Raw genomic sequence first — 13,485 nt, forward strand, 5'->3', positions numbered from 1 at the left:
TGATTATCATATTTCTGCATTCTGAACACTTTGACCTGTTCCAAAACTAAAGAAATAAACAAAATTTGACAAAATTTTATGTTCAAGTCCCTACATGGCTGTGAACATTGAGTTATGACATAGAGTAGGTCTAAGAGAGATGAAATAACTTCTGTGCATTTCACACCATTAAAAGGTTAAACCTAGAGAACACTTTGCCTTCTCAATAACCTTCTTGAAAGCATTCTTGACTTCTCTGTTCCTTAGGCTGTAGACCACAGGGTTCAGCATGGGGATGAGTATTGTATAGAACACAGATGCAATTTTGTCTCTGTCCATGGAGTGGCTGGAGCTGGGCTGTAAGTACATGAAGATGACGGTCCCATAAAATATGGAGACTGCAACAAGGTGGGAAGCACAGGTGGATAAAGCCTTCTGGTATCCTTCCCCTGACTGCAACTTCAAAATGGTGATAAATATGAGCAAGTAGGAAATCAGAATAACAAGAAGTGCGAAAAAGATATTAAAGCTTGAAATAAGAAAAAGAATCAGCTCATTAATGCCTTTATCTGAACAAGTCAGGGACATGACTGCTGGAATATCACAGAAAAAGTGATGGATGACATTGGACGTACAAAAAGAGAGACAGAATGTGTCCCCAGCATCGATAGCAGCAGTCAGAAGACCAAAGATATGAGAGCCTATGGCCAGACGTGCACACACACTTGTGGTCATGGTGGTGGTATAATGCAGGGGTTTGCACACTGCTGCGTAGCGGTCATAAGCCATTGAGGCCAACAGGTAATTTTCCACAGTGGCAAAGGCTACAAAAAAGAACATCTGAGCAGCACATGCACGGTAGGACATGGTCTTGTCTCCTATAAGGAGCCCGGCCATCACCTTTGGGGTGATGGTGGAGGAGTAACAAAAGTCCACCAGAGACAGGTTACTGAGGAAAAAGTACATAGGGATGTGGAGACGAGAGTCGAGCAGGATCAACGTGGTCATCCCCAGGTTCCCAATCAGAGTGAGGAGGTAAATGAAGGTGAAGGCTATGAAGAGAGGGACCTGCAGCTGCGGGTCATCTGTGAGTCCGAGCAGGATGAAATCAGCTGTCTCTGTATTATTTTCCATGAACGTGATTTGAGAGTCACAAGATGCTCTGTGGCAAAGAGAAATAATGGGACACATGGATGAACAAATAGCAGTTGCATGGAAGCTGAAATGCACAGTATTATTTTATTAGAACAATCAGTTTTTCATCAGTATTACCATTTTTGTAACATGGGCATGACAGCGCAGTGTAGTGATATCTTATTTGTACAGTAGCAGACATTTGAAGAGGAAGGGTCTTTATGGATCACCTTCTCAAGTTCTTGTTTTTGTATGTGAGTAAACTAGGTTGCAGCTAGAACTAAAGTTTTCTAAGTTCATATGCCGACAGTGAATCCATCTCCTAAATCAGTTATTTTGAGTCTTCTAATAGTTTACACTTCTCTAGTGCTCACTTATTTGATGCTTTATGTGTACATATTCATTTAATTCTCTTATCAGTTCTATGATTGATTATTTATTTTTCTCATTGGTGCATGTGGCAAGTTGACAACAAAGAGACGGAATAATTTACTCAAGGTTATCCAGATATTACACTATTAATGAATGAAGCCAAGCTTTAGACCCTGAGTGGTTCTCAACCTAAATGCCATTAAAAAATTTGAATTGCCATTTTGTCTTTGAAATTTTTGTTGCCAAGAAAGGCAAGACTACATTTTTTTCCCTTCCAGATTGAGTTGTTGTAGTGTATTTTGGTTATCAAAATACACATAGCTTTGGGACTTTGAAATGGTAAATATTCATGATGTGTGAAACAGCATGATACATAACTGTATGGTCTTAATTACATAAAAATGGATGCTTAGTTGTGAAGATACACAAACGAGACCTAGAAGGACACGTCACGGTAAACTGCTTGTGATTATGAATGACTTCGTTTTTTGCCTTCTTGTGCTTTTTGGTTTCCTATTATGCACATGTTAACTTTTAAGAAATAAATGTTATTTTAAAAACCTTAAAAAAAATTTGAATTGATTTTCCCTTCATTCAGTTTACATTTAGTTATCTTTATTGTCCTGAATTTAATGCATAGAGTCATATGGTTGATTTACACACAAATAAATGCACAGTAGATAAGCCCATTTAGATGTGGGCTAAATGCAGCATTAGAGGTATCTGCAACAAACAAAGCCAGGTCTGAAGAGAAGATACAGCATTGGGCAGGGAAGCTTTACTCTGAGAAAACATGTGTTAGACAGAGCAGACCTACCATTTACTGCCTAGGAGACACTGGTCCTAACTTATCCCTGCATCTCATTTTATCTGTCAGAAAATGAAGGTGGTGTTGAGACCTACCTTAATGGAGTATTGTAAAAGTGAAAAGAACTCATGCATGAAAACAGCACCATGTGGGTCTGAAACACTTCTGATGAGTGCTAGCTATAATATTATGGATTAGCGTAGATCAGTGGGTCTCTAGGTTGGTTTAGGAAATTCAGGTGACAGACGCAGATGGGTGGGCTTTGAACTCCGATAACCTTCATCTCAGAGAAGGCAATGGCACCCCACTCCAGCACTCTTGCCTGGAAAATCCCATGGACAGGAGCCTGGTAGGCTGCAGTCCATGGGGTCACTAAGAGTCGGACAGGACTGAGCGACTTCACCTTCACTTTTCACTTTCATGCATTGGAGAAGGAAATGGCAACCCACTCCAGTGTTCTTGCCTGGAGACTCCCAGGGACTGGGGAGCCTGGTGGGCAGCCATCTACGGGGTCACACAGAGTCGGACACGACTGAAGTGACTTAGCAGCAGCAGCAGCAGCAGCAACCTTAATCTTTAATATGCCTTTTCCTACATACTGTCCACTTGGATACTTTGCTTCACCCTGTATTTCTCAGTCTGTCCTCTTGGCTGGGTCAATCATTTTGGGTGAGAACTCAGGCATCTTCAGAGCCTCTTTTTGTTCATGTCTTTCTTGAGATCCACAGTTTGGCTTGTGTTGAAAGTGCCCTCCTAGGTTAGACTCAGTCTTGCTGTCATTCCTAACAACAGTTAGCTGGAAAACAGGTACTGAGGTGTGGAGGGTTGAAAAGTCATAGTGTGGAGGGTGATACTAACCTGCGTATCTATTTGTGAGCAAGCATAAGTCTTTGCATTCTAAAAGGAGATTGGAGAAAGGAACACATTCTTGGTAACCACCATTCTCTACCATTTTCCTTTCAGCCCTGAAAAACATTACTTTACGTGTCTGCCCCTTAAATTATTTGTGTTTGTCAAAACCTCACCCACACAGTAAGATAAGATGTATTGATATAGACGTAGATCTCCATATCTACACACACATATGAACCGCTGTGTTCTGTGATGGCCAACAGGTCTCCTGAAGTTAGTGAACAGCTTAAATTTACTACTTACTTGTAGTTTGTCTCATAGATGGAGAGATAGATATACAGATAACAGATGATACTGATAATAGATGATAGATAAGTAAATAGAAATTAGCAGAGAGATGCAGACTACATGCACACACACACACACTCACACACACACACACAATCTAATTGCAGTTAAAATGTGGCTTCTTGTAATTTTACAAATAGTATGAGCTATCCAAGATACAAACTCAAGTCTAACTGATCCCAGTGCCTGTACACTTAATCACTGCATTGACAGATTTTTTTCTACATAAGCAAGTAGTGAAAGGATGAGATTGTGGGGAAATGATACTGAAAATGCAGTAAGAATCTTGGTACTTTCATGACGTACCAAAAACTTTCTGGTTTTTAAAGAAGTGCCATCGCACCCTGTTTGGCTATCTGTCCCTTCAGTGACAAGTTACCATGTGATAAACAAAAAGAATTTGCAACCCACTCAGTCAGCCGGTCATCTACTGTAGGTCTTTGCATGAGTGCTTGCTCAGTGGCTTCAGTTGTGTCTGATTCTTTGAGAGCCTATGGACTGTAGCCCGTCAGGCTCCTCTGTCCATGGGATTTTCCAGGCAAGTATACTGGAGTGGGTTGTCATGACCTTCTCCAGGGGATCTTCCCCAGTCAGGGGTGGAAACCACATCTCCTGAGTCTCCTGTATAGCAGGAGGCTTCTTTACGGCACAGCCACTCGTAGGTCTTTCCACTTAAGGAAAGCAGCCTGGAGGAGGGCATGGCAACCTCTGCCAATATTCTTGCCTGGAGAATCCCCACGGACAGAGGTACCTGGTGGGCTACAATCCATGAGGTCGCAAAGAGTCGGATACAACTGAGTGACTAAGCCCAGCACAGCACAAGGAAAGCAGCATGGAATTTAATAAATATTAATATTCTCTGCTGGTTAAAATGCTATGCATTTAAATTCTACACTTTTACCAGTGTTTCAGAAAAGGTGCTCAAACAACCAGATACGAGGTCAAAGACTCAGAACATGTAGGTTTTCCACTGCTTCTGCATCAGTTGCATTTTTCATTAGAAGCATATATTGAATATAGACCCTTACCTTGCTGTTGAAAAGAAGGAAAAGACAATACTGAAATGTAGATCTGAAATCAGAAATTCAATCTTAGAAGAATGTATAAATAATACAGGAGAAAGTCTTTTTTATGTAATGGTAAAAAATTCCAAGTTCCTTGAAGCTGAAGAGATGAAGGAAAGATCATTATCCCTGAGCTAGAAGCCTGGATTTAAGGATTACATCTACTGCGGATTTTTCTGGGTACTCAGAAAAGTATTTACTGTCTGTGGATCTTAATTTTATTTGTGATATAGAGATAATAAAATTCTCTCCCCTATACACTTTGGAACTTTTTTTTCCTGTAACAGATGAAAGTAAATTTTATAAAATATCTTAAGAAGGGTTTAACTTTTTCAATATGAATAAATTTAACTTTTATCTTACAGTGTTTTCCTTGCCTGTGGTTTCAGACTCACTGCAAATATTCAGTTTGGGAAGAAGCTGGTATATACTAAAAGTATAAACATTCATTTCAATCAGTGATGACCAAGTGGGATCTGCCTACAGTCTGGTCCTTTTAAGACAATGTCAAGTGGAGTCAAGATGGGATTTCAGAGACTAATGAATGAGAAAAAGAAGAAAACTGTACAGGCACACGTCTCTCAGGAGAATAGGGCACCTGTGAGGGCCCAGCTGTGTGCAATCCCTTCTCCTCACCCCACTTGATATAAAGAAGAAACAATTAAACTTTGTGCAGGGACATAATTTGATATGTTGAGTAGCACATGCATGTATTTGCAATTTTGGTATCTTTTCTTTTCCCACTTAAAAAATTAAGATCAAGAGTACAAAAATTGCATTTAGTTTGATTTTTGATACTTGAAATATATTTCTAAAAATTAATTTCTTTCTTATCTGTCACATTTTTATTATGTTTGTGTCCTTTCCATTCTTTTATGTGCTACAACTAAATGTTAGGCTACTAGAAATGTTAAGAAGTTGATAAATATTGTCTGTGTTTTCCCAAGTTTACCAAGGGCAGACAAATAGGATGCGTGTCAGAGAGAGAATATATTGTGCCTTAGTTCTGATAAGTCAATGGGAAAGTTAGATCTGTAGTCAGAGGGACTTCTTTTCTCCTCCAAATCACCCTCCTGGAGGTTCTCTGATGGTACTCCTCTTGGCTCTCACTGTTGCTGTACAGACCAGTGCACTGGATTGAAAATGTTTCACAGGAAATTCTAGAAGTTTCCAAACAGCTAAATGAATTTGTCAGATGACAGCAACTATTTACATTGCATTTGCATTGCATTAGGTATTTTAAATAATCTAAATATGATTTAAAGTAAATGAAGGAATGTACACATGCGAATGCTACACTGTTTCACATAAGGGACTTGAGTCTCTGTGTATTTTGGTATCTGAGTGATCCTTAGAACCAATCCCCTGTTGAGATGTAGGGATGATTGTGTTTCATTTTTGGGGTGCTAATATAAAAAATCTTGCACTTTAAATTTAAAATTCCACTTGCTCATTGCCAGTACGTAGAAAAGTGATAACATTTTGCATCTCAACCTTGCATCTTATAGCCTTGCTAATCATTTATTAGTCCTGAGAGCTTTTTGTCTATTCTTTCTGATTTTCTACATAAATGATCACATTATCTGTGAGCAAAGACAGTTTCTATTTCTTCCTTCCCAATCTCTCTCCCTTTTATATCACTTTCTTACCATATCACATTAGCTAGGACTTCCAGTACAGTGTTAAAAGAAATGGTATAAAAGGGCATTCCTGATCCTAGTGAGAAATCTATTTTCTCACCATTAGGTACAATGCTAGCTACAGACATTTTGTAGGTAGTCTTTATCAAGTTGAGTTGGCTAAACTTTTTTATTTTGTTGTTGTTAAGTTGCTCTGTCATGTCCGACTTTATGTGCGTGGACTGCAGTACACCAGGCCTCCCTGTTCTTCACTGTCTCCTGGAGTTTGCTCAAACTCAAGTCTATTAGGTCGATGATGCCATCCAACCATCTCATCCTCTGTCACCCCATTCTCCTCCTGCCTTTAATCTTTCCCAGCATCAGGGGCTTCTCCAATGAGTCGACTCTTCCTATCAGGTGGCCAAAGTATTCTGTTCTTATTTACTGAGACTTTTTCATCATGAGCGGATATTGGATTTTGTCAAAAGCTTTTTATCTATTGATATGACAATGCACTTTAAGCTTCTTTATTTGATGGATTACATTAATTGATTTTCAAATGATAGACAATCTTGCATGCCTGTGATAAATCCCAGGTGGCTATGATGTAGAACTCTTTTTACCTATTGACTTTGATCTGTTAATATCTTTTGAGGATTTTTACATCTATGTTTATGAAAGATATTGGTCTTTTTTGGTTGTAATACTTTGTTTGGTTTTGTTATTAGGTTATTGTTGGATTCATAGAATGAGTTAAGAAACATTCCCTCTGCTTCTACCCTCTGAAAAAGATTGCAAAGGATTGGTATAATTTTTTTTAAATCTTTGGTAGAATTCAATAAACTGGACTGAAAATTTATGTTCTGAAAAATTCTTAATTGCTAGTTCAACTTCTTTAATACATATAGGCCTATTGAGATTGTCTGTGTCTTCTTGTGTGATTTTGGCAAACTGTGGCTTTCAAGGAATTAATCAGTTTCATCTAGGTAACTAAATCTGTATGCACAGAGTTCTTCCTACTATTCTTTTATTATCATTCTAATGCCCATAGGATCTGAAATGATATCCCAGCTTTCATTTCTGATGTGAATAATTTGTGTCCTCTTTCTTTGTGTTTTAGTAAGTCTGGTTTGATGCTTATTGATTTTATCAATCTTTTCTAAGAAATAGCTTTTAGTTTCTCTTATTGACTTCTCTTCTCTTGATTTTCTCTTACTGACTTCCTGTTTTCACTTTCATTGATTTCTGCTCTGAAAGTGTTAGTCACTCGGTCATGTCTGACTCTTTGTGGCCCCACAGACTGTAGCACACCAGGATCCTCTGCCCGTGGGATTCTCCAGGCAAGAATATTGGAGTGTGTTGCCAATTCTTTCTCCAGGGGATCTTCCTGACCCAGGGGTTGAAGCTGGGTCTCCTGCATTGCAGGCAGATTCTTTACCATCTGAGCCACCAGATTTCTGCTCTAATTCTTATTATTTATTTTTGTCTAATTACTTTGGATTTAGTTTGTTCTTCTTTTCTTGTTTCCTAAGGTGGAAGCTTAGATTATGCATTTTAAATCTTTCTTTTATTTCCCAGTATATACACTCAATGCTGTAAATCTCCTTCTAAATACTATTTCTTCTGTATCCCACAAATTCTGGTAAGTTGTGTTATCAGTTTCATTTAGCCCAAAATATCTTAAAGTCTCTCTTGAGATTTATTCTTTGATCCATTTTTTAAAAGTATTTCTTTAATCTCTGCATATTTTATTAATGTGTATTTTATTTTGAAGATTTCTTGGTTTCCTTTTCATATTGTGTGTTGCTAAATGATAACCACTTATTTTTCTTTCATTTATTTCCAGCTCTCAAATGATGTTAGAATACATGCAGAATTGTCTAAATTGTCTAAAATCCATAATCTTAATTGTCCTTTTAAATATGCAGTTCAAATTAAATAACTTTTCTGAGAGTCACTTTTCTCATCCAAACAATCAGAATAATAACATGTTCCCCACTTAAATTAGATGAGTGGAGTAAATTAAGCCATAGTAGTATAGAAATCTACTATTCCTCATAGTACTGCTGTTATTATTAGTACTATTAATGCTCTTAGAACTAACATAGCAGACAATGGATTGCCGGGAGCCAGCGTGAGGAGCTCCGCCCGTGGTAAAGGTCATGAGGAAGGAGGCTTGGCATACGCAAAGGCGGGATCGAGCCTCAGGAGTCCCCCTGGAAATTCTCGAGCATCTACCCCCAAAACCAGAGTCTGCCTACTTTCTGCTTTGTGCTTTCACCTACACCTCTGACTTTACAGGGGGCTGTCCCCCACCACCTCTCTCTGAAAAAAGAGTTAACTTACAGCTCCAGTTAATAATTCCTGGGTGTGACAGTGTTTCAACCTACAAACTCCTTTGGAAGTCCTCTAGCCTGCCTGAATAGGTTCTTCCAGCCACATGTGATTGCTCAGAGCCTCCAAACTGTGAGAGGCATGAGATGTTCTAAACTGTCTGAATACAGATTCCTTTGATCAGTTAAAAGATTGATTAGAAATTGTATTGGTGAAGGGTTTTTCACTTGTTAGGCCGATGTTTGCTGCTAAGTTTCCGTATCCCTTACTTCCTATGTCCCTGGCAGTGTATTGATTAATATAATTGGTGTAAGTAGTAGCTTTAATGTTTGTAACCTTGGACCCTTGAGTTAATTCTTTTTCTTGTTATAGCCCACCACACCTTTGCCCTATAGGAATGCAACTTTATCTAATGCTTTTGGAGGGTGGCGCCTGACTAATCCTTTAGAGAAAAATAAGTTTTCTGAAGAAAGGGTCTTAAAATGTTAACAGGCCTCTGGGCCAGAAGATGATGCAAATCACCTAAGCTTTTGCATATGATAAGTTTGCAGGAAGAAAGCCTGGCTTACTGCATGACTCTACCCCTTCCCCCATTATCTTCTATGCATAACTTAAGGTATAAAAACTACTTTGGAAAATAAAGTGCGGGCCTTGTTCACCGAAACTTGGTCTCCCCATGTCGTTCTTTCTCTCACCTTCTGGCTGAATTATTCAGCCTCTTTTCTCCACTAAGTTTTCTCACTGAGCTATCCTTATTCTATTACTCTTTATATCTTTAATTAATGTTTAATTAAGCAGTTGTTTCCTGATCTTCGCCGACGCCGTCCCTGCTTTGAATTCCCTGGATCCACCGGGGCTGGACCCTGGCAATGGATTGTATTGACAAAAGTATAAAGTAATAAAAATGCTATAAATATAAAATTTGATAATATTATAGTACTAACAAAGTATAAGTCACAATCAAAAACTCATTTAAAGATTGAATGAGGGAATGAGAGAGAGAAGAGGGAGCGAGACAAAAGAGAGATAAAGTGAGAAAATATGGTAACTTAGAAGAATTAGAAGGAACAATTTGTCTGATTATAAGTGTAGTATAATCATTTAGGAGAAGATACCCAGAGACTATTTACCCAAGGGTACTGCATGGACTTTAGTAATTTTCCTGGATTATACAGATAAGTGTGACCAATTAGCAACTTAGATGGAGTTGGTTTTGGGAATATTATTTGCCAGTCCTTGAATCCTAGTTTCATTCCTGTTAAAAGTCCTGTGCATATAATATCCAGTATACTTATTTACCAAAGCTATAAATATTAAATTTAAGCTTACATAGAAACCTTCTAATACAATGACAGATAACAAGAAAAATTGTCATCATGAGTTTCCTTCCTTTGCCTTTCATTCTCCTCCAGCTATCTCTGCACATATGTCAAAATTTAGAACAATTGTTCACTTTATAGTAAAAATGTATATGTATAGAGCTTCTCCATCTTTGGCTGCACAGAATATAATCTATCTGATTTTGGTATTGACCATCTGGTGATGTCCATGTGTAGAGTCTTCTCTTGTGTTGTTGGAAGAGGTTGTTTGGTATGACCAGTACGTTCTCTTGGCAAAACTCTATTAAGCCTTTGCCATGCTTCATTCTATATTCCAAGGCAAAATTTGCCTGTTACTCCAGGTATTTCTTGACTTCCTACTTTTGCATTCCAGGAACTATTTCAAATTCTAAAAGATAATGCTGTGAAAGTGCTGCACTCAATATGCGAGCAAATTTGGAAAACTCAACAGTGGCCACAGGACTGGAAAAGGTCAGTTTTCATTCCAATTCCAAAAAAAGGTAATGCCAAAGAATGCTCAAACTATGGCACAATTGCACTCATCTCATATGCTAGCAAAGTAATGCTCAAAATTCTCCAAGCCAGGCATTAATAGTATGTGAACTGTGAACTTCCAGATGTCCAAACTGGATTTGGAAAAGGCAGAGGAACCAGAGATCAAATTGCCAAAATCTGCTGGATCATTGAAAAAGCGAGAGAGTTCCAGAAAAACATCTACTTCTGCTTTATTGACTATGCCAAAGTTTTTGACTGTGTGGATCACCACAAACTGTGGAAAATTCTTAAAGAGATGGGAATACCAGACCACCTGACCTGCCTCCTGAGAAATCTGTATGAAGGTCAGGATGCAACAGTTAGAACCGGACATGGAGCAATGGACTCATTCTATGGGTTTGTTAAAACCCATAGAACTATGCTTAGCATAGACTGAAATTTAATCTATACAAATTTAAAAGCATTGGCCAGGAGCACAGGAGAATCACAGGAGTGAACACAGATTGTTAAAAAAATTAATTGTACTACAAGTGACTTAGCCTCATTGAAGAGAAGGGAAAAAATAAGCTAACGTTGGAAAACAGTGTGCTCATAGGGAGTTGTAAGGGAAAAAATGAAAAAAAGATCTATAAAATACTGTTCTTTAATTACTCAAATTGTTCTTCAGGAGAGTATAGATCAGCAATTTTTGAACTGCGTTTCTTTTAAACTGAAGTCACACAAGTAAATTAATGAATGAAAATTGTTGGGAGTCAAATTTCTCACTGTCAGAGATGGAAGTTACAGATAAGAAAGGGGATGAAATAGATTAGAGTCAGAGATATCAGTAAGCACTCATGTTTAATTGATATGGGTATGATGGATAGGTAGAGAAATAAGTATGAGTATGTACTTTGGCCTCTTGATGCAAAGAAATGACTCATTGAAAAAGACCCTGATGCTGGGAAAGATTGAAGGCAGGAGGAGAAGGGGATGTGAGAGGATGAGATGGTTGGGTGGCATCACCAACTCAATAGACATGAGTTTGAGCAAGCCCCAGGAGTTGGCGATGAGCAGGGAAGTGTGGCCTGATGCAGTCCATGGGGTTGCAAGGCATCAGACACAGCTGAGCGACTGAACTGAACTGATGAATACATACAAGCCACGTGTGTGTATACTTCCTACCTCTGCAGAAAGAGGGTCTAGAATTGAAACTCTAATATAAGAAGCATATTCAGCATCAAAATCTTGTGTTTAAGGGACTTCTCTGGTGGTCCAGTGGTTAAGAATCTGCCTTACAATGCAGGGGATGTGGGTTTGATCCATGGTCAAGGAACTAAATCCCAAATGCCACAGGACAACTAAACCCACATGCCACAACTACCGATCCCGTGCACCACAACCAAGATCCAGAGACTGCAACTAAGACCCACAACTAAGCCAAATAAGTAAGTAAATATTTCAAAAAAAATCTCGGGTTTTAAATACTTTTCATTTTCTCCATTTTTCTTACACTCTGGCTACATTATCCTTTGAAGATTGTAAAAATGAGCATGTTGGTTCTATCAAATGACTCAGTCAAGATGGAAATATTAATGTATTTAAGATGCTCTATTTATCTCTTGATAATATGTGCTCCCCCAAATGGTATACTTGTATTTAATAGTACAACATTTTATTTTCAAATTTAACATTTAAATTAAATGGTAAGTTAAGAGTTTAGCATTTAACCAAAGAAATAGAAATCTATTATACATGTATGTATATTCTAATACATGAATTAAATATTTTAGTTAAAAACGCATGCAGGATAAATGAATAAACCAATGTCCTTAATAAGGTTTTAAATTAGTCAGAGACAAGACATCTTAGCCATTCTTATTAGGTATTATATTTCTGGACATAGTGTTTCTTTTTTTTTTTCAGGACAAGAGACCTTTTATTGGTCAGGATATCATTTTACATTGTTGAAATCATAATCCTAGAGACAATTTTGCCTCTACAACAAGCTTCATAAATGCACTCTTGACCTCCCTGTTTCTCAGGCTGTAGACCACAGGGTTCAGCAATGGAATGATCATAGCATAGAACACAGAGGCCGTTTTGTCCGTGTCCATGGAGTGACTGGAGCTGGGCTGTGAGTACATGAAGATAATCGTTCCACAGTAGATGGATACGGCAGTGAAGTGGGAAGCACAGGTGGACAAAGCCTTCTGGTGCCCTGCAGATGACGGCATCTTTAGGATGGTGATAAACATGAATATATAGGATATCAAGGTAACCAGGAGAGCAAAAAAGACATTGATGCTCACTACATAAACTAGAACCGGTTCACTAACATGTCTATCAGAACGAGAGAGAACCATGACGGCTGGAACGTCACAGAAAAAGTGACGGGCCACACTGAACATACAGAAGGAGAGACTGAAGGTGTCTCCAGTGGGTGTCTCCAGAAGGTGTCTCCAGAGCCTCCAGTAGGCTCCAGAGTCTACAGGCTCCAGGAGCCTGTAGCCAGACATAGGAGCCTGTAGCAGAACCAGCGCACACACTTCTTGTCGTGATGGTGGTGCAATGTAGGGGTTTGCACACAGCTGCATAGCGATCATAGGCCATTGAGGCCAAAAGGTAACTTTCCACAGTGGCAAAGGCTGCATAAAAGAACATCTGAGCAGCACGCGTGTCATAGGAGATGACCTTGTCTCCTGGAATGAATCCAGCCGGGACTGTGGGAGTGACAGCTGAAGGGTAACAAACGTCCACCAGAGACAGGTTATGAGGAAAAAGTACACGGGCGTGTGGAGACGAGAGTCCAGGAGAATCAACGTGACGGTGCCCAAGTTCCCAATCAGAGTGGTGAGGTAGATGAGGGTGAACGTTACAAAGAGCGGAACTTGTAGCTCTGGGTCCCTGGTTAGTCCCAGGAGAAGAAACTGTCACTCCTGTCGTATTCTTCATCATGAAGAGGACTGCAAAGCGCTCTGTGGCTATGAGAAAACGGAAGCAGTGACAGACAAAGAAACTTCAGTTGAAAAGTGTACATGCAATATTTCATTACAGTATTACTTTATTACAGTGATAGCCTGTATTTCAATATACTCCAGATAAAGATGCACTTGTCAACAAGACTTAGTCCATTCATTCCATAGAGATTTACATGCTGT

General features: G+C 38.8%; 1 protein-coding gene and 1 pseudogene across 1 annotated transcript; both read right to left on the reverse strand.

The window, feature by feature from the left end:
• Window positions 1-168: 168 nt before the first annotated feature.
• OR5B140 (olfactory receptor family 5 subfamily B member 140) lies at window positions 169-1,116 on the reverse strand. Its single transcript, XM_002693787.2, has one exon. The coding sequence runs from the start codon at window positions 1,111-1,113 to the stop codon at window positions 169-171; it is 945 nt and encodes a 314-aa protein (XP_002693833.2). The 5' UTR covers window positions 1,114-1,116.
• On the reverse strand, window positions 12,298-13,257 carry OR5B138P (olfactory receptor family 5 subfamily B member 138, pseudogene; annotated as a pseudogene).

The sequence above is a fragment of the Bos taurus genome, chromosome 15 (genome assembly GCF_002263795.3).
Source record: "Bos taurus isolate L1 Dominette 01449 registration number 42190680 breed Hereford chromosome 15, ARS-UCD2.0, whole genome shotgun sequence".
NCBI lineage: Eukaryota > Metazoa > Chordata > Mammalia > Artiodactyla > Bovidae > Bos > Bos taurus.